Here is a 27,232-nt window from a genome sequence, read left to right as displayed (position 1 = left end):
CAATTATAAATATACATATGTATCTGTGAGAAATGAGCTTTAATTTTTATGACACTGGGAACACAGAACCCTAAGAATACTTACTAAAGAGATGATGGAAACTAGACCACTTAAGCTTTCACCTGCTACAAGGATTCCTGCCCAAACCACAAAACTGAAATCTACAATACTCCTGTTTTTTCAAGGAAAGTAAATGGCTCACTCCCAATCAAGTAAAAACACCAGCATACCAAAAACAAAGAAAAAAAAAATCATTTCTAAATCCTTTAAAGACGCCTCTATTTGTTAGACTGCTCAGATTAGGCATCTACTTCTATTATTGCTTTCTCCAGGGTTAAAGGTTTTATAAAGCATTCACCAAACCAATGCATCCTACTTAGAGATACATGGCAGACTTAACACAATATAACTAATCCAAGTTCCAATGTTGACACCAAATCAATCCCACCTGGCAGTTACTATGGATCTTGGATAGCACAGCATAGCATTAGACAACAAAGGGATATAGAATGAGATATATAAAAGAAGAAAGAGAAAAGACTGGGTTACCACAGTAGTTTGTTCAAATATTATTATTCATACCACACAAGGTTATAATGAAGTACCAAAGTGGTATCACAATGCAAGCATCTTGGTAAAATAATGATTTATTTCAAAAGGCCATCAAATAAAATGGCAAAGAAACAAATTAGTATTTGATCTGCCTCAAATAGAAGATATTATTGTAAATAATTCTAAACATAAGAACAATTTAGTGAATAAGGTAGGAGACTGGTAGACTTAATTTTTCAGATTCAATTTATAGATGTTCACCAGTCACCTGCTGTTTTGACAAGTTACTTACCAACTTGTGCTGCCATTTCTCCGTAAATTTATCCCCTAAGATGAGGATAATTCTTGCAAATTGTGTCACAAGCATTTTGAAAGGAACCATGAGTTATTGTGTAATGCTCTTGATATTCCTCAGATGTAGGGTCCTACACAAAGTAAAGTATTATTATACATCTCTCTAACAGTAGTCATCTGTTTGCATTATGATTTTTTTTTTCCCTACCCTTGACACTGTGTTCTTGGGCACTAACCTTCCTCAAAGTAAAGTGTCCAAAGCAAGCCTCCATTCCTGACCCAAGTAATTACTTTTTTTCAAGTCTTCAAATCATCCACATCTTTCTCATCCTTAGAAGGTATCATGAAAAGTAGGAGTTATAAAACATAATAAGCTTCTCTGGTATTATATGCTTTGGTTCAATAATATGTGGGATAATTTGGTATTTATAATCTGCTCTTAAGTGAATAATTTTATTTCACATATTTATACATTTTCGTATGTTACTTTTAAAATTTCAACTATATTTTAAGTAGTTCACTTATAGATTTATGTTTTATGAACAGAAAGAGCAAGTCAGAAAAATGAAGAAGCAAAAGGGCAAGCAAGTAATTACTGCTATGTGACCAAAATGCTTTCACTGGACTGACTCAACAGCAGAAATCACCATTTTGAGATACAATAAACAGAATCAATGCTCATGATTTGTACATCTTCTGTAGAAGAGTTGAGCATAGGCTACAACATATTTTATCATACTATTCAAAACTTTATCTGTTGCTGACTTTGCTAATCAAGTTAGTCTTCAGTTCAGAAAAAAATACATATATGTGAATTTTTAGTTTGTGTTGGCACAATATTGTATCTTGAAAACAGAACTCTCAACCTTCTTATACAGTGCCTAAAATGGCTTATTTCTGAATTTATATATGGGAAGGGAGGAGATAATAAAACATGGTATCTTCATTGTACAACCTATAAAAGAGAAAATTTTTAAGGTTTTTTTTTTTGTTGTTTTTTTTTTTGTTTTTTTAACTCTCAGAATTACATTAAAATACTGATGGAAACTAGTTTCCTCCCAGGTTAATATTCTTTTATCTTCTAAATACGGCAGGGAAAACCTTTGTGGGATAAAGGTAAAACCACATGATTTAGCATGGTCCCTTAACATTTGCTAGCCTACTACTCGTTAGTCTCTTAATCTCATTTTACTTTAGTTACTTTATTTTACAAATGAGGACCATAACACCTGCCCTAGATACCATACAAGATCATTATGAGGATTAAATGAGATAATCTAACTAAAAGAACTCTGTAAACCACGAAAAGCTACCAAAACAGTAATTTTTAAAAAAAACTATATCACATTATTTACAAATTTATGATCGTATAATATATAGTACTGTTTCTAACATGAAACAAATGGAAATAGATGTGCAAAACATTAGGACCATGGTTACCAAATAATACCTATGATTGAATATACAGTGAATAAATGATCTTGTTAGGAAAAGTACACTTCCTATACTTTATCTTAAAATCTTCAGAAGTGAATTTGGAAGGAAATATAAATAAAACTATTTAGATGGACTGGTCTAGCCTTTTAAAGATCAAATATATTTACCTGTTACCTATGAATTAAGAGCAAATAGCTAAAAAAAAAAGGTTTTAAAAAATTCTTATGAAGGAAAAATACACACATGAAAGTGAAATAGATGTTCACTTCTCTGGAAATAATCAGAGCTAGTAGTGATACCAAGGGATATACATATACAAGAGGACGGAAATGAACATGGACACAATCTATACTCTTGGTATAATAAAGGATATCAGTGAACCCTTCAGATGTGGTTCCTAAAATTTTCAGAATGGAAACCTCTCCCAACAGGCCACAGGTCAAATCTATTTACTACACTATAAGGCTGAGTCCTCGGTAGGTTATGATAACTCTCAAGAATAGCTTATCCTTAATGAAGCCACCTGTTTCTCTTTCACATATATTACAGAATATTTAGTATGCTTATTTATAAGCCAGTCTCTACAAGCAAACAATTCCTAGCTCCCTCCTTTCTGTTTGCTTTCTTTCTGTCAGTTTAAAGCTCTGACAAAGTGAATTTTGTTTATTATGTGGTTCCAGAAATTCAATCAGACTCACTCAATTACCAAAAACTTTAAAACCAATTAAATAAGAACTCCTTACCTTTTAATTCAGTCCTCAAACTCACAAATTAAAAAAAAAAAAAAAGTTGGGCAAGGAGTACATTCAAAGCTATTAAAGAATTATTCCCAAGGGAAATAATTTTAGTTAAAAAACATTAATAGTTTCCACTCAAACACCATAAATCAAAACTAAGCTTAAAAGAAAAGTCCCTATCAGAGTAACTACCTCCTTTTGAACTTTTACTTTCTCCTACCTCTGTAACCCAGATATATATCAATGAATCACTGAATCTGGACACTTCTAGTAAAAAGCTTTTCTCAAGATAAGGATCCTCTCCTCTAAAACTAAACTACTTCAGCTCCAGATTTATTTTCTGCCTAGTTATGTGATCAATGGTTGAATTAAAATTAAGACTTCATTTTCTCCCAGAAATATTTAATTTATCCCACAATGACATTTCCCATCAATTAAATTTCCTAGTTTCAAGGTATATATCATATCATGTCAACTTTCAATTCTCTCCAGCTATTTCATTTTATGTATGCCTTAATTCCCAGCCCAGCCTCTAAATTTTTCAAAGACAAAGTTCATGCCTTTCATTTTTATATTCCATGAATGTACCCTGGACAATGAGGCAATCCTAAATAGGTAATGTAAATTAGGTTAAACCCACCCTCCCAATTTTATATTACCAAATAATGCTTTCAAGATGAATCAATACAGTGATATAAATGTCACAATGTAATCATCACAATGTCAACATGACCACAAAAAAACCTCTTCTGGCTAGTTAAGTTTCCCAGAATCTTACCTACAGAGTTAAAAGCTGTTAAAGACACAGACTACTACTGCAAAGGGTCTACCCTTGCCCTGGACACAAAGCAGATGCTTAATAACATTTAAAAACTTTAAACTTTAATAAACTTCAGTAACTATATTGGCAATTTCTATGTGCTGGCTTTGCACTTTTTATCTGCCCTACAACCTCTCAGAAATTACTAAAGCAATACAGAAATATATTCAATTATTTCTGTGGAGCATGTTAAGTATAAGAAAAGCAACAGCCCCAAAACCATGAAAATCTCAACTTGAGGCAGCATTCCAAGCTAAACAAAAAAGGTAAAGAATACATCTGCCTCTGAAGCAGTGATAACAAGTACATAACAATAAATTACCATTCATGTCTACACATGACAACCTCAAAACCTAAGATATGAAATTCTGATAAGATTCCAGAAAATATTCTTAGTGAGGTAGAATACAAGACAGCTGCCACTTTACCTTTAGAGTTCTGCAATAATTAAACCTACTGTGTTAAGGATTACTAGCATTCATCCAAAAGACTTAAATTACAAATTAAGCCACAAAGAAAAAGATTAAGACCCTACCAACAAAGAAAGGATGAAAACTATACAGTATTTACAAGTTAGAAAGGTGAGGTTTGGCATGGTGGTGAGATGACATGAAAGATGAACAACATGCCTTAATATTTAATATCTTACTATTTTATACCTACATTAACCTCTCAAAAGTAGACTAACAATAGCAATCACTTAAATAATGAAGTGGTAAAGAAGAATAATTGCCATAGAAAATGCTTAAGTGCCATTATTGTTGAAGTTAAAGAAGAATCTGTAAATCAGTACTGCTATGGTCTATCTTATCTGAATTTACCATCTTAAGAATTAACTTTTAGTAATCATAATGGAGTCTTCTTCAATTTCTTTCATAAGCTTTCCATAGTTTTCAGTGTAGAGACTGATCAAAATTGAGAGCAAAATTCACACAACAATAATTCCAAGTGTGGTAATACCTTATTTTAAAATACGTACGTATATTTAGGAAAAGAAAATGTGAAATGTGACCAAATTCCTCAAAATTCTCATTACACTAAAAATTATTTTACATTTGGCTTATATGACTCCTACAAAATCAGGACATATTATAGTCACAAAACTTTTAATAGCTGATGCTACTACCTCAAAGTAGGAGATTAGAGGAATAAAACGTATTTCAAACTAAGCCAAATAAAATTATGTATTTAAAATACTAGAGTAGGGACAACAATAGAAAAACTAGGATGTATGTCAGGCAAGCTTCCATCTTATTTATTTTTCTCTGATGTATAGAAAACAACACAGTAAATTATGCAATTGAAATCTGCCAAGGTGGCTGAATAGTACTTATTAAACAGGACCTACATTCTATATATGCTCTATACCTATATATTCTATACTAAAGAAAAAGTGTATCCACACTGCATGCTGGTTTTCTCAACTGTTTTATATCACCATAATTAGTTCTGAAACCAAAGCTTCATACAATAAGGGTTCACAACAATAATAGTTTAAAAAAACAGAAACCACAAAATAATTAAGTACTTAGAAGCATGCAAATGTAAAGGATATATTTAACTCCTAATCTGCTTTTAAAGCTTGATAAAAAAAATATGGGTTTAGGACTAGAGAAATTATTTGACATTTCAAGCTTACAAGATACAATTATTAGAAATAGTAAACAAAAAATTTTTCAACTTACCTGGTTTCTTTCTGGATTTTTCATGACCTAGCTGTCCTAGATCATTACATCCACACGTGTACACTGTTCCATCATCCAGAACAAATACAGTATGTCTGAGTCCACATCCCACATCTCGGACCTTTTTATTTATAAAAAAGTCACTTTTTCTGGGCTCTAGTACAATTTCTTCATCAATTCCACCTAACCCTAGCTGTCCAAAAGATGCATTTCCCCAGCACAACATGTTTGTAATTCTTTTGGTCTTCCAGTTTCAATACAAAATTTCCTCTGAAACACTGGAAAGTTGGAGGTATCCCTATGTCTGAGGAAATACAAAAAAAGTTAATATGACTTCAAAGGAAACATGTTTAATTGCTCTTTAAAGTGCTAGGCTACAATAATCACTCTATAGTAAACATGGAATCTATTTTATAATATGCTACATTAAGGATTATCCAGTTTCAAAAACCAATCAGTTCTATTTTTAAAAGTATGTCATCCATTAACATTTGCAGAAAATGGTTTACTCTCCATGATTCTTTGCAAAATTTAAAACATGTGGACTAGTATTGACTTTTTGCTACCTTGTGATAGACTAACAAAAATATTAAGTACCTTAATGAAATTCATTTTAGCTTCACTTTAAATAATTTTATCCTGAGCAAGAAATAAAACCGGCAAAATCAAGTATATATACAGTGAAAAATTTTGCCAGTTACACAAACATAAAACCTTTCAATCTCCCTCAAAAAACCTTTTAATACCTACCTCTACATCAACAGACAACTTTAGTTCTTACTTGTAATCAAAATAAAACCAATTATGTAAACCTTAAATCCCCCAAAATTTAAATGATCTAATTACTGAAATAATAGGCCTTCCAGAAAAGTATGGTTCTCTCCCGTCAAACCTCAATCTTAAGACAATCGCCTGTGACCTCATCACTTAAATTTATAACTAAATCCACGCACATAACCACATACAAAAGAAAATATGCAGTTTAAGTATAAAGATGGTCTCCCAAATTCAACATTTTCTATTATAAGTGGTAATCCTGATTGAAAAATATTTCCCCGGGGAAATCTGTATCTATCTATATACCTCTGAGACAAGTATTTGAAAATGGGGGGGAAAACTGCAAATAACCCTAGCACTGAAGATTTTTCAAGAACAGAAATGGGGGCTGGGACATTGATAGTCTGGTGGCGAAATCTGTAGAACTTTCCAGTACACTGGAAAAGACACGGATATCAAAGAGCCCACTTCATCTAAACCCACACAGATTTTTAAACACATCGCGTTACTAAATCACACAATTACAGGAAGTCAGCCTATTCCCGTTGTTGTCACCCACATTCCTTACACAGAACCTGAGAAGTTTCAAAACCCAACTTTCCTACGTTCGGGCTAGCAATTGCCAAAGCTGTCCATTCCATGACCTATCCATTCAGAGAAGTTTGATTTCATTCTTTTGGGACATCGGAACTCGATGGTTCCCGAGAGTTCTGCATTGTCTAACCGTATTTTTTTTTTTTTTTTTTTTAAGAATAGAGGACAGAAAAATACCTCCAAATTCAGCGCACAAGGTTTAACCATCCTTTTCTTTAAAAAAGGCAGAAGGAATGGAAAAGGCGTCCTCTCGCCAGCAACAGGTAGGGAAATGAGAAGCACTTTACTCCCATCATTCCCTGAACAGGCACTCAGCCTCAGCTCATGGGAACCAGGAGAGCGAAATCGACCGCACACACCCAACCCCGCGGGCCGACCATTCAACTACGGCAATCTCCCGCTCGCAGCAGCCGCAGAGGCCAGCCGACGAGGCTCCGCACTTGGGCGGCCCTCAGTCCGAGGGAGGCCCTAGCCCAGGGAGGTGCGACATTCCAGCCCCCAGGCCAGAGAGCACCGACACAGTCCTCGTCCCCCGCCCCCCACCCTAAGGAAGCGCTGAGAAAGCAGCCAGCGCCAGGCCGGCCTGTATCCGCCCAGCCCAGCCAGCCCCCTCCCTAACGCCGTCACACGCCCCCGAATCCACCGGGGCAACGACTCACCCAGCCCCTCAAGGCAGGGGAAGCCCAGGGCGACGGGGGGCGGCGCCACCCCAGAAAGCGAGGCAATCGCGGCAGCTAAGGCAGGTCTCCAGCTCCTGGACCCTCCTCCTTCAGCCAGCGGCTGCGAACACCAGAGCTCCTCCGGCGTCGGTACTGTCCGCTGCTCTCTTCCCCAGCTCCTGTGAAACTTTACCGGGTACCTCAGAGAAAAGCAGCAGCCACCGCTGTCCAGTTCAGAGACAGCCGTCAGCGACCCGGATGGAGCGGGCGGGGAAGGACAGGAGGCAAGCGGGGCGGAGAGCGCGAGGGGTGGGGAGAGTTGGGGAAGAGACTGGGGAGGAGAAGGGAGAGGGGGAAGGTAGCTCGCGGGGAGGGGGGAGGGGAGGGGCAGGCCGGAAGTGAGCCATGGAGCACGCGCGCAAGCCCTCACACTTCCCGGCCCGCGCGCCTGCGCTGGAATCCTCCCAGGGCACCTCGACTCTGGCGCTTGCGCAGTGTGCTGTTTTGCGTTGCTTTAAGAGGAAAATGCCAAACACAGAAGTTGGGAGTTTGGGAAGGCGAGTTGGGGTGATTGGAGTGTCTTGTAAGAACGCTTCTGCGCTCAGAAGGGCCTTTTAGTGAAGAAAATCTTTTCCTTTGTTGGTTTGGTTGTCTTTCTGCTCCTAGGTTCCAGTCTATTATTTCATTCTACCTTTTTTCCAAGGAGAATTTAAACTAATCGATAAACATCCCCTATACGAATATAAAGGCGGGTGAAGCCTTTTATTTTACCCTTACCCTCAACCGGAGCTAATCTGAGGATGCCAGGTATGTTCGCAGCTATGACTGAACCTACTGGCATTAAATGTCAGCAACACCAGTTCGGTCTCCTAGGGAAGTGATGGCTGCACTTTTCTGCGCTCTCCCTGAAAGATAAACTTACAGAGAAGGGCTTCCATTCAGAGAAAATTCAGCAGTGCATGTGACCAGAGTCCCTGCTTCATACAAACGAAGTCAGGCTTTCCTAGGGCAGTCTTCATAACAACCTCTTAAAAAGGAGGAAAACTTGAAACAAGGCACTCTTGAAATTTTGTTGGACTTTGCTAGACCTGTGAGTTTGGCGTGAATGTTGAGAACTCAGGAAGAATTCCACAATAAGCCACATTTCTTTATGTCATTGAAATATCTATTTTAGATTAGGAAATGCCTGTGCTAGAATATGTATGTGCGTTATTTTCTTAGGGCTGCCACAATAAAATATCAATTGGATGGCTTAAAACAACAAATTTATTGTCTCACAGTTACAGAGCCCAGAAGTTAGAAATTAGTGTGGCAGCAGGATTAGTTCTCCCTTGATGTCTCAAAGGAGAATGTTTTCCATACATTTTTAGCTTCTGGGGGTTGCTGACAATCCTTGGTATTTCTTGGTTTATAGATACATCACTCTAATGTCCATCTCCATCTCTGCCAACACCATGGTGTTCTTCCTGGTGTGTCTGTGTCCAAATTTCCCTCTTATAAGGACACCGTTCATTGGGTTAAGGCCCACCCTGATCCATTGTGACCTATTTTTAACTGGATTACATCTGCAAAGACCCTCTTTCCAGATAAGGTCACATTTTCAGATACTGGAATTTAGGATTTAACCATATCTCTTTAGGGGATCCAGTTCAACCCAACATAGTATGTTATAGAAACAAGTATAAAAATGACAAGATACTCAAACATAATTTCAATATTGGGAGAGGTGGGGATACTAACAAAACATAGTCTATTCTTATTTTATTATTCTCCTTTGCCCTTTTAGGACTTTTGTTGTCTTTTAACCTTAAGGACTTGATGTCTCAGTATATCATTAAAGGGGAAGTTATGGGATCTGGGATCTTTAAGATATGTACTTGACACTGCAACAAATAAACAGTAAAATTTGAGTGGCGTAGCATAATTGAAGTATATTTTATCTTTTAACAGTCCAAATGAGTGTTCCTAATGACTGATGAAACTGATTTTCCAGGAACAGTGAGAGATGGAGGCACAGAGAGCCTCTTAAAACGCTTGTCGGGGAGGTGCCACATACCACTTCGGCACCAACATTTGCAAGAACTACACACCTAGATGCAAGGAGACTGGGAAACAATAGCTGTCTAAGTTCCCAGGTACTTCTGTAAACCATGGAAGAGAAAGCATGAATTGGTAGACAGCTATCTCTGCCACATGGATGCATCTCTGTATGGAATATTTTTAAAGCTAGGTCTTGCTTGTTAGAAAGTGGAAGAACATTTCTAGATGTTTGTTTTAATCTTATAAATCTATGAAACTGTGGTGCAAGATCTTAGAAAACAATGTGTGATTATCTTTAAGGTAAGACAAGTATAGGTTCAGAGAGTTATTGGGATAATGTAAATTTGTTGTATAAAAGCATTAGATCAATGAGTATGGCCTGTAGTGCTGGTTTCTCTGGATTCATAGCCTGAAGCTACAGGCCATCTCATACTTCTATCCTTCTATCCTCCCAAAGACACCTCCAGACATTTATTAATGGTCTGTTTTACAGAAAATTACTTCTCAGTCACAATTTCTATAGATCGGGAATATTAATCATATCTCACTGGGTTGTTGTGAGGATTTAATAAGATAACATGTACTGTGCCTTGTACCTGGCAAGTGTTTTGAAAATACTAGCTTTTTATTTATTTATTTATTTATTTATTTTATTTAAAAAAAAAAATTTTTTTTTAATGTTTTTATTTATTTTTGTGACAGAGAGAGACAGAACATGAGCAGGGGAGGGCCAGAGAGAGAGGGAGACACAGAATCGGAAGCAGGCTCCAGGCTCTGAGCTGTCAGCACAGAGCCCGATGCGGGGCTCGAACCCACAGACTGTGAGATCATGACCTGAGCCGAAGTCGGACGCTTAACCGACGAGCCACCCAGGCGCCCCAATACTAGCTTTTTAAAAAAAATTTTTTTAGTGTTTATTTTTGAGAGAGAGGGAGACAGAGCCCAAGCAGGGAGGGGCAGAAAGAGACACACACAGAATCCAAAGCAGGTTCCAGGCTCTAAGCTGTCAGCACAGAGCCGGACGGGGGGCTCAAATCCACGAACTGCGAGATCATGACCTGAGCCGAAGTTGGATGTTTAACCGACTAGCCATCCAGGGGCCCCCAAAATATTAGCTTTTATTATTACTAATATTGTCTGTCCTGAACTACAAGGTGTAAAACAACATTTGAGAAAGCATTTCCTCTCACCAGTAATGATATAATTTTCATTTAGAAAGAAAGTAAAATACTTTTTATCTCTTATGTTCTTTTCATTAAAAAAAATGATAATGCGGGGCACCTGGGTGGCTCAGTCGGCCCCCGTGTCCAGCCCCGCGTCGGGCTCTTGGCTGACAGCTGGGAACCTGGAGCCTGTTTCTGATCCTGTGTCTCCCTCTCTCTCTCTGCCCTTTCCCCCACTCTCACTTTGTCTCACTCTGTCTCTCAAAAATAAATAAGTGTAAAAAAAAATTTTTTTCTTTTTTAAATAATAATGTTCAGACTGTTGAGAGACCACTAAAAGGGTATTCGTTATGTCCCAGGCTATCCCTTGCTACTTTCCATCCAGCAATACTGCTTTTGCTGGAACTCACCTCACCTCCTTCATTCACGTCTCTACTCATCACCTCTCCACTCTTCCTTCACCACCCTATCCATAATACTACCCCCACCACTCTCTAGAATCTTTTTCTGCTTTATTTCATTTCCGTTACCACTACCTGATATTTTATTGCATAATATATAAAAGTATAATATTATATTTATTATAGTACATGTTATTACATGTCATATACAGATAAATTTTAAAATCGATAACCGGGGCTCCTGGGTGGCTCAGTCAGTTAAGTGTCCGACTTCGGCTCAGGTCATGATCTTGCAGTTTGTGAGTTCGAGCCCTGCATCAGGCTCTGTGCTGACAGCTTGCTCAGAGCTGGAGCCTGCTTAAGATTCAGTCTCTCTTCTGTTAAAAACTGAGAACAAACTGAGGGTTGATGGGGGGTGGGAGGGAGGGGAGGGTGGGGGATGGGTATTGAGGAGGGCACCTTTTGGGATGAGCACTGGGTGTTGTATGGAAACCAATTTGACAATAAATTTCATATATTGGAAAAAAAAAAAAGATTCAGTCTCTCTTTCTCTCTGCCCCTCCCCCACTCACACTCTGTCTCTGTCTCTCTCAAAAATAAATAAACATTTAAAAAAAATTTTTAAATAGATAACCAGTTGTGTACAATCTAATATACAGCTTACCTTGAACAACACAGGTTTGAACTGCATGGGTCCACTTATATGAATTTTTTATAGTACAATGCCATAAATGTATTTTCTTTATGACTTTTTAAATAGCATTTTCTTTTTTCTAGCTTACCTTTTGGTAAGAATACAATATATAATACCTATAACATACAAAATATATGTTAATCAGCTGTTGATATTATTGGTAAGGCTTCAGGTCAATAGCAGACTATTAATAATGAAGTTTCAGGGGAGTCAAAGTTATACACAGATTTTCAACTCTGCTGATGATCAGCATCCCTAACCCCTGCATTGTTCAAAGGTCAGCTATATTAAATAGATAGATATATAACTTCTGTCTTCTCCACTATAATGAAAACTACAAAGGCAGGGGTTTTGTCTGTTTTACTCAGTGCTGTATTCCAAATATCTTGAACAGTCCCTGGCCTATAGCATATACTCAAAAAAATGTATTGAATTAATTAATTAATGGTGCTGGCAGCATTGTAAATTATCACAGCCTTTTTATAAATAAATTTGGTGATAATGTTTCACGAGCCAGTAAATTTTGGGGTGCCTGGGTGGCTCAGTCAGTTAAGCATCCAACTTCAGCTCAGGTCATGCTCTCATGGTTCATGGGTTCCAGCCCTGCATCGGGCTCTGTGCTGACAGCTTGGAGCCCAGAGTTTGCTTCCGATTCTGTATCTCCCTCTCTCTCTGCCTCTCCCTCATTCACACTCTGTCTCTCTCTCTAAAATAAATAAATATTTTAAAAAATTTTAATAAAATTTAAAAAAAAAAGAGCCAATAAATTTCACTCAACAAAAGTTAACAATATTTGTTATGAGACATTGCACTATTTACCTGAATTATTTCACTCCTGTATGTATTTCACATACAAGATGCATTCAACAAATCTTTATTTAGCACCTACTAAATTCTAATAGGAGAAATAGATAAAAACAAAGAGGCAGCAAATAGAATTATGAACAAAGATTTTTAGTGTAATGTGATTTCTAATAGCAGAAATTAAAAACAACATAAGTTCCAAAATTGGAGAAATGGAATGTGTGGCAAGATTAATCTTTTTATTGTTAACATTGAAAGAATTTGTCACCAATAACCACCAAGTCATAGATTGATTCTGCCTTGAGTGGACAACTGGAAAAGCCTCCTCCAGTCATTTTACCCCCTCCTGCATTCCAAGTTTAGAGTCTTCAATCAAGTAGTTGTCTGCCCACGTTTACTTGAGTCCCTCGGTGAATCCCTTCTTCTGGAGAGTTCTGCCCTTTCATCCCCTGTCTTATGGGCTCAATAGTTATCTCTTCTCCTTGGTCTTTGATCTAGCATTATGGCTCCAGCCTGAAATGTAAACAAGGCAGCCAAATCTTCTGTACAATTCTTCAACAGATCTTTACTGAATACCTACTCTGTGCTGCCTTCCCACTTCTAGTTATATATATAGTTATATACTATATATATATATATATACTACATATACTATATATATATGTACTATAACTATGTATATACTATACATATGTATATAACTATGTATATATATAATATATATATATGTATATACGCATATATATATATATATATTATATATATACACACATATACATACAATTAGGGGCGCCTGGGTAACTCAGTCGGTTAAGCATCCTACTTCGGCTCAGGTCATGATCTCACAGTTCATGAGTTCGAGCCCTGCATCGGGCTTTCTGCTGTCAGCACAGAGCCCACTTAAGGTTCTCTGGGTCCCGTTCTCTCTGCCTCTTCCCTGTTCTCTCTCTCTCTCTCTCTCTCAAAAATAAAATAAACATTTAAAAAAAATCTTAACAACAAAAAAACAATTAGGTCAGGGTACCTGCTTGGCCCAGTTAGTTAAGCATCCAATTCTTGATTTTGGCTCAGGTCACGATCCCAAGATCATGAGATTGAGCCCCACATCCAGCTCCACACTGAGTGTGGAGTGTGCTTAAGATTCTCACTCTTTCTCTCTCTCCCCCCTCCCTCCCTCACTCCCTCTTCCTCTCCCTCTGCCCCTACCCCCCATCTCTCAAAACAAACAAAAAAGTTAGGCACCAAATAAAAGTATTTCAAACTGTAATAAATACTAAGGAAAGAAACAAGAAGTAGAAATGGAGAATAGAGTAAGCCATTGAAATAGAATAGACAATGAAGGTCTCAGTGGAGGAGTTGCTATTAAAACTGAAAACAGGAGGCTCCTGGGTGGCTCAGTAGATAAAGTGTCTGACTTCATCTCAGGTCATGATCTCACAGTTCGTGAGTTCAAGTTCCGTGTCGGGCTCTGTGCTGACAGCTCAGAACCTGGAGCCTGCTTCAGATTCTGTCTCCATCTCTCTGCCCTTCCCCTGCTTGTGCTCTCTCTCTCTCTCTCTCTCTCTCTCTCTCTCTCTCTCTCTCAAATATAAAATAAAACATTTTAAAAAAATTTTTTTAACTGAAAACGAGTGCCTGGATGGCTCAGTTCGTTAAGTGTCTGACTCTTGGTTTTGGCTCAGGTCATGATCTCATGGTTCGTGAGATCAAGCCCTAAGTCGGGCTCCACACTGACAGAACACTCAGCACAGAGCCTGCTTGAGATTCTCTCTCTCTCTCTTTCTCTCTCTCTCTCTCTCTCTCTCTCTTCCAAAAATAAATTTAAATAAATAAGTAAATGTGAAAACAGAGAAGGATCAAGCCTTGTGAAGAGAGGAGGAAGGTTCTTTCCTTGAGGCAGGAAAGAACTTGGCATTTTCCAGAAATTGAATGAAAATTAGTGTAGATGGAGCTCAGGAACCCAGCTAGGTGTTTGGTGATAAGCAGTCAGAGGCTAGATCAAGTAGGTCATATTAAGGAGTTTTAGTGCAATTACTGCACTAAGGGTTTAAGGCAGGAGAGGGGGCATCAATTATAAGTGTTAAAAAGATTCCTTTGCTGCTGGACTGAACAGGATTGCTGAAGTAGAGGAGGGTAAAATGGAGGAAGTTATTTAGGAGGCTTTTGCAATAATCCAAATGAGAGATAATAGTGGTGGGGACTAAGGTAGTTGTGATGGAGATAAAGTGAAGAAGACAGTTTCAAAACATACTTTGGAGATAGGACTAACAGGGTTGTGATGGATGGTTTGTAGGGGATCACAGAATGGGAGGAATGGTGGGCTGCTCACTGGTAGTTTTCTGACTTGAGGACATTTACAAATGAGAACGACTGGTGAGCGAAGAGGGAAGACACACTTTAACTAGGAGAAATTAAGTGTTCTGACCTTAAGTTTGAAAAACCAAGAGTGTGTTTCTGTATTCATTTGGTAGGGTTGCCGTAACAAAATATCACAGACTGGTGGCATAAACAACAGAAAGTTATTTTCTCTAAATTCTGGAGGCTAGAAGTTAGACATCAAGGTGTTGGCAGGTTTGGTTACTTCTGAAAGGCCTGTCTCCTTGTTTTGCAGATTGCCCCCTTCTCCCTGGGTGATCACATGGCCATTCCTTGGTCCATGTGTTCTCTGTGTCTTAGTCTCCTTATAAAGACACTGGTCATATTGGGTTGGGGCTCACCCACTTAACCTCAGTTTACTTTAATTACTTCTTTAAGCCGTATCTCCAAATATAGTCATATTCTGAGGTACTGGGGGTTAGGACTTCATATGAATTTGGGGGAACATAATTCATCCCATAACAGTTTTTTTTTCTTTTGAATTGCATTGTAAAAAGTCCTTCTGTTGGGGCACCTGGGTGTCTCAGTTGGTTAAGCACCCAACTCTTGATCTCAGCTCAGGTCACGATCTCACAGGTCGTAGAATCGAGCCCCACATTAGGCTCTGCCCTGACAAAGTGGAGCCTACTTGGGATTCTCTTTCTCCTCCTCTCTCTGCCCCTCCTCTCCTCAAAATAAATAAATAAACTTAAAAAAAAAAAGTCCTTCTGTTATCCTAGGTGTTTATTGGCCTAGCCCAAAGTGAGTGAGATAGAAAAACTCTCTTCTGCCACATAAATGAGAAATCACAGAAGAAAATTTGGCCTTCCTTTTTAATACATGCAAGCAAAACAATTTAATTGATAATATTATATGTAATGATATATGCCATTTAATCTATAACATAAAGAATAATTTTGAATATTTATTATAGAATCTTTCTCAACTGTCCTCACAATTATGCTAACATCCTTTCCTTCTCCAAATGTACATTCTGGCTTGAATTTCTTTTTTTTTTTTTTCAATGTTTATTTATTTTTCAGAGAGACAGAGCATGAGTGGGGGAAGGGCAGAGAGAGAGGGAGACACAGAATCTGAAGCAGTCTCCAGGCTCTGAGCTGTCAGCACAGAGCCCGACGCGGGGCTCAAACTCATGAACTGTGAGGTCATGACTCAAGCCGAAATCGGATGCTTAGCTGACTGAGCCACTGAGGCATCCCATTCTTTAATTTCTTTCACAGTGTTGCAGTGTCAAATGATAGTAATGTTCCTATTATGAATATCTGAAACATTTTTAAATGCTTTCTTTTTGTAACTCCCTATAATTTCTTTGTGTTTGCTTCCCATCCCCCAATTACAGGAATTCAGCTGACATTCAAATAGGCATAAGCCTGAAAAAATCACATGTAATGTGGTCCTTGACCAGTATGTGGGGATGTGTCCATGCCTTTGAAATTACAGTGTAAGTGCTCCAGTTACCACACTTTCTAAACAGAGAAAGTGCTCAAAACACCCTGGGGTTTTATTTTGTGTGTCTGTGACAGCAAAGAATAAAAACTGTTAAACAAAATCTTAACTGTGTGATAAACTATATGCTTTAAAATTAATTTTATCCCACAGCAATCATGAGATGAGGATTCTCTCAGTCCAATTAATAATGAACACTACCAAAGCAATATAATATGAAGTATGGGATCTATACTTATATGAATTTTTTAAGTCTGTGTTTTCTTTAAAAAAAAAAAAAAAACTATTGGGGCACCTGTGTGTCTCCTTCAGTTAGGTGTCTGACTTTGGCTCAGGTCATGATCACAGTTCATGGGTTTCAGCCCCATGCCAGGCTCTCTACTGACAGCTCAGAGCCTAGAGCCTGCTTCCAATTCTATGTCTCCCTGTCTCTTTGCCCTCCCCTGCTTGTACTCTGTCTCTCAAAAAAAAAAAAAAAGAAAAAAAAAGTAGCAATAAAGAGAAGAATCTCAACTCAGCTTAACAGTCAAACTTTTGGGTAGCAAATAGAATTATTTTGTTGCTACTGATTTCAGAGACTGTTATAAAGATATTGGAGGCTGGAAAGTTCTAATTTAGCTGTTAGAAATATGAAATCTTGGAAATTTGCTTTATTTTGTTCCTTGTCCTAGGTCCCACACCACCTAAATCATTAATATAACCATCAAGTCAAAGGGCAAGATTATATATATATATATATATATATATATATATATATATACACACACACACACGTATGGATACATACATATATACATAACTATGCATATATATTTTTTATAAGTATATATTTTTAAGTGACATGTCTTACTGCCCTCAAACAGGATCAGAGCTAAAATTAATTATACCTACAGGTCTTTGTCAAATTAACAGTACTACTTCTTTGAACAGAAATTAGCTACCGCATCATTATCTTCATCTATTGAATCTTTTATTAATAACTTTCAAAGTAATGGTATAAAAGAAACAGCCTTGCTATGTATCTTAATCGATTTTTACTTTTTATAAGGGGAACTGATAACATATTTCAGATTCTTAATTAAGCATTAGAAATCTTCTGAAGGCAGCACAGAGGACTGCAAAATTAAGGAGATGGAAAAAGCTTTTTAAACTCCCTCTCAAAAAAACAAAGATAGATGATTGATAGATAGATAGATAGATAGATAAACTCCCTCTCAACACACACATACAACTCATATACTCTAGAACCAACTGATGGTTGCCTTCAACATACTGTAATTTTTATACTTATTGACTGCAAATTTTTTAAAAAATGTGTAGTGCTATTCATGCTTTCTCTTTGGAAAAATAAAAAGATTGTCATATAGCTGGGATCAGAAATAAATAAAACAGACATTTTTATGGACAGATTTTCATTAGGGTTTGAAAATGTTATTATTATAGTCTCAATGTAAGATCTTACAGCCTGAAGGAACAGTTGAGCAGTAGTGACAAGGAAGGACAGAGTGTTCCTAGAGGACAAATTATAGTTGCCACCTCCACATTGCCTAAATACAGTTTAACCACATTAAAATGACAGAAATGTTTGTCCAAGAAGAATGTCATGCAGTTCAAGCTGCTGTTTTACTTTTAAAAAAAGAAAGAAATTACCCTTTGTAAACACAGGGATATTAAAAGTTGAAGTGTTGTGTGCTGTTCACTTTTAGCAAATAACAACCTCATCTGTTCAGTTTCAAACTGCTCCCATTCTTAAGTTCTGATTGTGTTGACAATAAAATAGAAATTCTGTGGAATGGTGAATGTTAAAATTGTTCTTAATGTGGAAAACATCTTTTTTAAAATTTAATGGGGCGCCTGGGTAGCTCAGTCAGTTAAGCATCTGACTCTTGATTTGAGCTCAGGTTATGATCCCAGGGTCATGGAGATCAAGCCCTGTGTCAGGCACCACACTGAGTGTGGAGCCTGCTTAAGATTCTCTGTCTCTCCCTCAGCTCCTTTCCCCCACTCTCTCTCCAAAAAAATAATAAAATTTAAGGTACTGCATCATGAGAGAATCTACTTGCACACTAAATTAATCTATGGTAAGGGTGAAATATTTTACCATCCTTCTCTAACTTAGTTACAAATAGACTGGGTAAAATGGTTTATTTTATTTAACCTAAAAACTTTTCTGTTTATAATTTAAATTTGTTTAGTATGAAAAATTCTCATAAAATAGGTTTATTTTAAAATATTAATGCTTATTGTTAATAATTCAAACAAGTAAGGTAAAAAGAATAATCATCAGAAATACCACCTTAGGAGATACACGTGGCTAACATTTTATCAAACATTATTCTGATATTCTTCCCTACTCCAAAGTATATTGTACACTCACAGAGGTCAGTGTAAGTTTATTTAATGGATCTTGGAGCTTTGTAACCTATTTTTACTTACCAGGGTGCTAAGGACCTCTTTCCAAGTATTGGGGAGCTTAAAGTTCACATAGAAGACATACCCAGATCATGAAACTACAGGGTGAACTATCCACAAATGTGAATAAATAATAGGTATGTTCAGTCTTCTTCTGTTCAAACTGAATAAAAATCTTTTTTCCAGTGTTATTAAAATAGAATTGGCATATAACATTGTGTAAGTTTAAGGTGTACAATGTGATGATTTGATATACATGTGTATTGTGAAATGATTACCACAATAAGATTAATTAACACCTCTGTTACCTCAAAACATCTTGCCAACTTGAATGTATTCAGATATGTTGTTATACTAATAGTCATCATATGTGTTTTGACCACCTAGAATTAGCTTCTCCAGGTTCTTCAACCCTTCTGGCTCCATAGAATAGCAAAATGTTTTGTGGGGTATAAAGGAGAGCCTTGAGATACTGCTTAGCATATCCATCCTGTCTACTACACTTGCCTGTTTATATTCTTTATGTTAATATGCAATTTGTTTGATTATACCAATAAATACAAAGACATAGTTGCCTTGTGGCCATAATTATTTAAACTTTCATCCCTCCTACCAGCATCTCAGTTCCAACTATCCAGCCTAGACTTGGACTTCTGCCATAGACTGTGGGCTCTTTGGCCCATCCACACAACCACTGGCGTGGTATTTCTAAAATGCAGATTTGATCATATCTCCTTAAAATTTTTTATCATCTAGGTATTTAACATCTTATATAATCTTAACCTCCTCTGCAACCTCATCCCAACCACATCCTCCAAATCATACCTTATCTTTATTTTACGAGCTCTGAAAAATTCTCTCTTGGGGTGCCTCGTGGCTCAGGCAGTTAAGCGTCCAACTCGATTTCAGCTCAGGTCATGATCTCGAGGTTCGTGAGTTCAAGTCCCACGTCCCTGCTTGGGATTCTCTCTATCTCTCCCTTTCTCTCTCTCTCTGCCCCACCCCTGCTCGCGCGCTCTCTCTCTCTCTCTCTCTCTGTCTCAAAATAAATAAGTTCTTTCTCATACCATCCCACATTTTCATGTTATTTCTTTAACCTAGTGATATTAACATTTTTCAAGACTCAGCTCAAGCAGTACATTCCTTGTGAAGACTTGCCCTGTCTGTGACAGTTGGGAGAACCCCATCCTCTCTGATGCCATCCTGTGTTACAGAACTTGCCACTTAACAGCATTATCAATTGCCTGCCTTCTCCCTCACTAGACTGCTAGCTCACAAGGTCAGGAACTTGGATCTTTTCATCTTTGTATTCTGAAGAATAAATGAATATAAATTGTTTCATATTTGTCAGAAGCTCTAATTGGCATAATTTTTATCTTTGAATAATAAAATATGAGAAATAAATTGTTAGAAAAATGTTGTTCTACAAAATCTTTCAAAACTGTGTCTCCGGGGAAGAAAGATATTTAAGAAACCCTCAGTGGAGAAGATAGAACATGTATATAATAAATATCCATTAAATATTTGTTAATTGAGCAGTTGTTCCTTGTTTAGATTATAATCTTTCTAAGGGAGGGAACTGCATTGTACTTTATTTATATTTCTTCCAGTGCCTAGCAGAGTAGTATATTCATAGAATAATCTGAAGTCCAGTTTTACTGATTAACTGAATGAGTGAAACCATTGATTGCATCAAAACAAGTCTCAACAGGAATTTATAAGCCCTGCCTCTTTGAATCTTTATGTGTATTGAAATATCTTGTAAGTTCTTTGAAGACAGGGGCTCTATCTTATCAATTTTTGTATTCCTAGGCCTTAACAGCACAGAATACAGTAGAAGTTTGATAAGTCTCTGTTATCAAGATTATGTTAGTGAAATACACATCTGCTTTGGCTTATTGTATCTCTATGATCTAGGGCAATAATAATACATTTTAATAATTTAATAATTTTTTAATAATTACATTTTTTAATAATTACATTTTTAATAATTTTTAATAATTTTAATAATTATTTTTTAATAATTACATTTAAAATTTTTTAATTCCAGTACAATATACAGTGTTATATTAGTTTCAGATGTGACTCAATAGTTCTATACATTACTCTGTGCTCATCAAGGTAAGTGTACCCTTTTTTTTTAATACATTTTTTTAAAGTTGATTTTTGAGAGAGACAGAGCATGAGAGGGGGAGGGGCAGAGAGAGAGGGAGACACAGAATCTGAAGCAGGCTCCAGGCTCTGAGCTGTCAGCACAGAGCCCGACATGGGGCTCAAACCCACAAACCACAGGATCATGACTTAAGCCGAATTTGGATGTTTAATGGACTGAGCCACCCAGGTGCCCCAAAGTGAATGTACTCTTAATCCCCTTCACCTGTTTCACCCATCCCTAATGCAACATCTTATCCACAGTAAAAACTCAGGAAATATTTTTTATATAAAAAGGATTTCGTATCTGGCTACTGGAAGGTACAATTAATCCAATATAAAAAAGTTTTCCTTGTTCCCTTGGATTCAGAAATAAATTCAGATTAAAGTAAGCATAATTCTGAAAGATGTCTTATTTACTACTATGAAATAGCTCAACTTCACAGAGGTGGAAAGGTGGAGAAGAAGGAAGAGAAGTTGGAAACAAACAAGTGAGGCTCATAGAAGAAAATAGCTTCTCCAAGGGGAGCCACATGCTCTGATACCCATGGCAGCCGCATGAGGAAGCAGCCTAAAATTAGCAGAATGGGCAAGCCCAGGAAGGGAAAACCACAGCAGCTTTCCCTGCCCTCAATAAGTGAAGTGAAGGGCCGGGAGCCCTGGGGGAACCCTCCTTAGCCCATGGAGCTCCACTGCAGTTTGTGTGAGGTAAGGCCCTCCTTTGGAACTCACCTTGGGAGGTAAAGCAAGAGACTTCCTAAAGGGGATATCCAGTCAATTGAAAGCTTTAATATTGCCTAGTAAAGAGGTGCCTCCAGGAATCTAATGATTAATAGAGCAATAAGAGTATTCTTATATCCATCCTCACACGAGGTATTCAACTGAACCACCCCTTTTTACCTTGTTGAATTGAGGCTCTCTAGGGTATGTAGATGCTGTTCTGTGTTTTGTTTTGTTTTGTTTTGTTTTGTTTTGTTTTGTTTTTAGGTGTTGGAGTAAAGGGAGGAGTCTGTCCTAAAAAAAATTGTAAAACCATGTGGAAGAGGAGTAAGGAAAAGGTACCCCCAAGTGGCATAAAAAATGGATGAGATACTATAGAACCAAAAAAGGAAAGATCAGAGATAACACAAATAGGACTCAGTGAGCAACAGTGTGCATTTTTCATAGATGAAGCACAGAGTGGTTGAGCTGGCTGAGGGCAGACAACAGAATCCTGGAGGGGGGCCAGGATTTTCTCAGTGTTATTATTTCATAAGAAGAGATCAGTGATTTATTTTATGATGCACATATGTTATTCCCAGTGGGGGTATTCATCTATCATTCTCCATGGTTTCTGTGAGTTCCTGTTTTCTGGAGATTTCATTTTTATATTTACCTACTGCTTTTTGAAGTTACAATCATTAATGGTAAAAATTCCTATGCTATTAAAAGGGTGTCTCACAGGGTTGATCTGAAAGGATTGAATGCAATTGGACAGCAGAAATTCAGAACTACTGAAAAATTACAACTGTATTGAAATATAATTCACATACCACACAATGAACCTATTTAAAGTGTACAGTTTAGTCATCTTTAGATTATTTACAGAATTTTACAATCATTGCCACAGTTTTAGAACATTTCATCACCCCCTGCCACAAAAACAAAAACAAAAACAAAAACAAACTCATACCCCAAAACAGCCACTCCTTTTTTCATCCAACACTTGCCTCTGCCACAGCTCTAGGCAACCATGGATCTACTTTCTGTTTCTATAGAGTTGCCTGTTCTGGACATTTCATTTAAATGTAATCATACAGTATGTAGTCTTCTGTAAGCTTTTTGGGAGGGTCAGGGGTAATGTTTAAATGTGTAGCTACAAAGAAGAGAACTCTTTTCCACTGGGAGTATTAACCACTGGTTCATCCTAAAGGAGAACTGTCATTGCCTCCAGCCTCCATTGAGAGTGAGCGTTTATAGCCCATTACTCTAAGATTATTCAGTTATAATGGCACTTCAGTGCTATATGTAATTATGTGATTAATAAATGCTTTTCAGTAAGGATCATTTTTATTTCAAGATAATCTTGGATATGACCTGATGGGGTGAAGCGCAACACTTCAAGATATCATTAGATGGTGCACATCTAAATAATAAATAATAGTAAATAATAAATGAAGTAAGATGTATTGTGTCTAGAACACTGCCTGGCAGGTATTAGATTCTTAGTAAATAGCCATATTTTCCTCTACCCTACTTTCAATGTCAAACATTTGCTCATACTATAAAACATACAGAGCAGATTTGAAGAAAATCTTAACCTAGCAGAGTGCTTTAAACATACTAGTTACTCAATAAATGCTTCTTAAAACAAAGAAGAAAGATACAGTCATGGATGTGAGCATTTTACAGCTATGATATTATTTCACAAAGGCTGTGGAAAACAGTTTCATATGCTGGACTAGGAGGCACCAATTATAATTCCAAGTTCAGGCTGATATCAACTTCAGTCTTGGATAACTGACTTACTTTCTCTGATTCTCAATTTATCTACGACTCCAGACTGAGAATGATATGTTGGATCACAGCTAAAATGCCATCCCCATTGTTCATACTGTGGAAATATCTTATGGCAAGCTCTCCAAGACACTCTGCCCTGTATTTATTTCATGCTAAAGGTCACACACTGAATTATAAGATTGCTTCTTAGGGAAGTCCATTTAGTTGTCCTAAGATCTTATGGCTTGTAATTACCTTGATAAAATCACTAGGTTCTATTACCTGGCCTTCAACTGTCCAAACTCAGAAACCTAATTTGTTTTTCAAAATTTCTTACAGCGATCCAGTCCTTTAGCAAAGTACTTACATTAACCAAACTCCCACAAAAGTAATGCATCCAACATTCCAATTTGTTAATTTACAACAAGAAAGATGGCTTTAGAGCAAACCAAATGTTATATTCTCCTATCAACTTTTTTCTCTAGAAGGAAATCTATTAGAGGCGCCTGGGTGGCTCGGTCGGCTAAGTGTTCGACTTTGGCTCAGGTCATGATCTCACGGTCCATGGGTTCAAGCCCCTCATAGGGCTCTGTGCTGACCGCTTGCTCAGAACCTGGAGCCTCCCCTGCTCACGCTCTGTCTCATTCTGTCTCTCAAAAATAAATAAATGTTAAAAAAAATTAAAAAATTAAAGACGGAAATCTATTTAAAAAAAAAAACTAAATTGAAATCAGAATGCTGCTGCAGGAGCATGGATTGGAACAAAGCAGGTAATTTGGCCACAGCATCTGGCAGCTTTGGCCTGGGGCTCCCAGCACCGCTGTCAAGAACAGACAGGGCTCTCTCTTGACTGAACACTGCTGATTGTTTCTTCTTTGATTTCCCTTTCTTACTTGTCACTCTGATCACTTCCTCAGATATAGATATAGATGTAGGTGTAAATACAGATAAAATGTAGACATGTATTTATATTTATATTCACACATATTTTTGATAGATACATAACATCAATTAGGCTATAGCCAAATTTTGCTCTTTTTTTCTTCTGGTGTCCTTGGAATTTTTTTTTTGTTTTTGTTCCTGGTGTTTTGTTTTGTTTTGGGTTTTTTTGGTTTTTTTTGTTTGTTTGTTTGTTTGTTTGTTTGCCTTTAAGGGGTACTTTTACTATTTTTCCCTTTATAAATATAACACATTCTTATTAGAAGTATTTAAAAAATACAGCTGAGAAAAAATAGGAGAGAAAAACCTCCCATAATTCCACTACCTAAATATAACCATTTAACATTTTGGAATATTTTACTTCAGAATTTTACAAAATAAGAGTCATATTATAAACACTGTTTTGAAGACTGCTTTTTTTGTTACATTTTACATATCATAATTATCTTTCTTTACATATCATAATTATCTTTCTATGTTAAAAAATGTATGCTTTGGGGGCACCTGGCTGGCTCAGTAGGTTAAATATCCAACTTCAGCTCAGGTTATGATCTAGCAGTTCACCAGTTCAAGCCCCACATCAGGCTCTGTGCTAACAAACAGTTCAAAACCTGGAGCCTGCTTCCAATTCTGTGTGTGTCTCTGGCTCTCTGCCCCTCCCCTACTCACTCCCTGTCTCTCTCAAAAATAAATAAAAACATTTTAAAAAGTATGCTGCCTTTAATTTTTTTGCTGTTACAAACAGTTCTTTATGAACATCCTTAGACCTATATTGGAATGATAGTTGTTCTTAAAGTGTCTAAATTTACTTGCATTAGTCATTGTATGCTGATTTTCTATTTTAATTTTCGGAGTGTTTGAGCTGCTCTGCTGATACCTCCATGTATTTCCTGTAATATAAAATTCTATCATATTTATATATCACTTTCAAAGGTTTTTGTTTTTATCTCACATTTAGAATGTAAATACATGTATATTTGTAAACTCCTGAAATAAACAAAACATCTTCTTCACTTTTCAGTAACTGAAAAGATGAATTAACTGAAGCCTATAGAATGATTTGCTCAAGGTCATATAGCTAGAGAGAGAGAGATGGAGTTAGAACCTGCTTTTTTTCTTAGGTCAGTGATTTCCAGCCTGTGGTTAAGACCCCCAGACAGCCATGGAGCAATTATAAATGGTCCACAAATCCATGTGTACATTTGTACATTCTGTCTGAAAACAGAATAAACATATAATTTACTAGATAGTATTACAATTAATAAAACATAAATTTGTTGGAAATAAGTATTAAATTAATGGTTGCTTCTTGATATGTATTGTCTAAATCAATACATTAAAAATTACATTTTTTATCACTCGAGAGATCCACAACATTTTTTAAATTAAATTTACATTGGATTGAAAGTGGGAGATATGAGACTTTTTTTTAAGTTTATTTACTTATTTTGAGAGAGAGAGAGGGAGCGTGCACGTGCGTGTACCAGCCTGGGAGGGGCAAAGAAAACCCCAAGCAGGCTTTCCGCTATGAGCACAGAGCCCCATGTGGGGCTTGATCCCAAGAACCCTGAGATCATGACCTGAGCCGAAATCAAAGGTAGGACACTTAACTGACTGAGCCACCCAGGTGTCCTCACAATACTTTTTAATTCCTCCTTGTATTTAAAAGAATTAGGAAACTGCTTTTAGCTTTGCTGTAGTTCACTGTGTTTGCTCTCACATATTATAAAGTGCCTTTCAACTCTTGACAAAACCATGCTATAAAAATATAGCCAGCAGTATTTTATCACAAATAAAAATCCCCTTGTGATATGTAAATTGTGCTGCCCTGAAATAATCTTACTGGGTCTTGTTCTTTAGAACTTTCAAAGAAAACAAACAAACAAACAAAATAAGTGGTTACAACTGTGTAAAGATGAAAGGAGGTGAGACATGAAAGGCATGCCAATGACTCTTTCTTGCCATAGTTTGCAGAATTGTCCTGGGCACTGGCAAGGTAGAAGATCCAATCATAAATCACATCACAGCCTGGAGGCCCCTGTCTCCTATCCGAAGTACAAGCCATTTCACAACTCTACAAACTCAGACTACCTAGAACTAGCCTACTGTAGACCCTCAAGGCAGAATCCTTACACTTCAGAGACTGATGAGAAATGAACAATTTAAGAAAATTTCCCCTAAACTTTATTTAAAAACGCAAAAAGATTTTTGCGTGTTCATAATAGGTTACCTGGAACCTATTTTGGGTTCCAGGTGATGAATCTTTTCTTAAATTTGACTCATGTGCATCATTATTCTGAGTTTAAGGTACTTAAAGATATTGATTTTAGAATTACTTTTCTGCTCATCTATTTTTTCATTGTTTGAGCTAACATCATGAGATCAAGCCCCATGTCAGTCTCTCTCTCTCTCTCTCTCTCTCTCTCTCTCTCTTTCTCTCTCTCTCTCTCAAAAATAAATAAACATTACAAAATTATTAAAAAATATATCTAAATCTGATTTATCTTATTATGCATGATCTTTCTATGCATTCAACATTAGTCTATTAGATAATTCAGAATCATGGAAAAACTCAGATATTCCTTACTTCCCTACCTTCCTCCTGTCTAAATCACTTAGCCTTAATAATTCTTTTGTTAGCCTAAGTTGAATACCAATATTATGCTGACATCCTTTTTTACATGAGATGAGAAATAAGATATTTACCAATACCCTCAATTATTATTTTCTTGTCATAAAGCACATACCATAGAGTGGATATACTGCTCTGATA

General features: G+C 36.9%; 2 protein-coding genes across 13 annotated transcripts in view; one reads left to right on the top strand and one right to left on the bottom strand.

Annotated features, from left to right (window-relative positions):
* HERC4 (HECT and RLD domain containing E3 ubiquitin protein ligase 4) overlaps positions 1–7,923 on the bottom strand; it is a 137,481-nt gene extending 129,558 nt beyond the window's left edge. For 7 of the 11 annotated variants that reach the window (XM_060642607.3, XM_060642610.3, XM_060642609.3 and 4 more), the window contains exons 1-2: positions 7,556–7,922; positions 5,526–5,829 (exon numbers count right to left, since the gene is read on the bottom strand). In XM_060642607.3, coding sequence (XP_060498590.1) covers positions 5,526–5,751 — 226 coding nt within the window. In that variant the 5' untranslated portion in view covers positions 5,752–5,829; positions 7,556–7,922. Of the gene's footprint in view, positions 1–844; positions 978–1,082; positions 2,192–5,525; positions 5,830–7,073; positions 7,492–7,555 lie in introns of those variants that run through there. The other 4 variants (XM_060642616.3, XM_060642617.3, XM_060642608.3 and 1 more) reach the window with 4 other exon arrangements.
* MYPN (myopalladin) overlaps positions 7,090–27,232 on the top strand; it is a 127,057-nt gene continuing 106,914 nt past the window's right edge. Inside the window, exons 1-5 of one of the 2 annotated variants that reach the window (XM_078434313.2) lie at positions 7,090–7,159; positions 9,549–9,690; positions 16,373–16,474; positions 18,919–19,028; positions 21,476–21,750. The gene's annotated coding sequence lies outside the window, so the exon portion shown is untranslated. Of the gene's footprint in view, positions 7,160–9,548; positions 9,691–9,748; positions 9,896–16,372; positions 16,475–18,918; positions 19,029–21,475; positions 21,751–27,232 lie in introns of those variants that run through there. The other variant, XM_060642605.3, reaches the window with a different exon arrangement.

The sequence above is a fragment of the Panthera onca genome, chromosome D2, assembly GCF_046562875.1.
Source record: "Panthera onca isolate mPanOnc1 chromosome D2, mPanOnc1 haplotype 2, whole genome shotgun sequence".
Taxonomy (NCBI): Eukaryota; Metazoa; Chordata; class Mammalia; order Carnivora; family Felidae; genus Panthera; species Panthera onca.
Note: the sequence above shows the minus strand (reverse complement) of the source record. Positions and strands in the feature narration are given on the sequence as shown.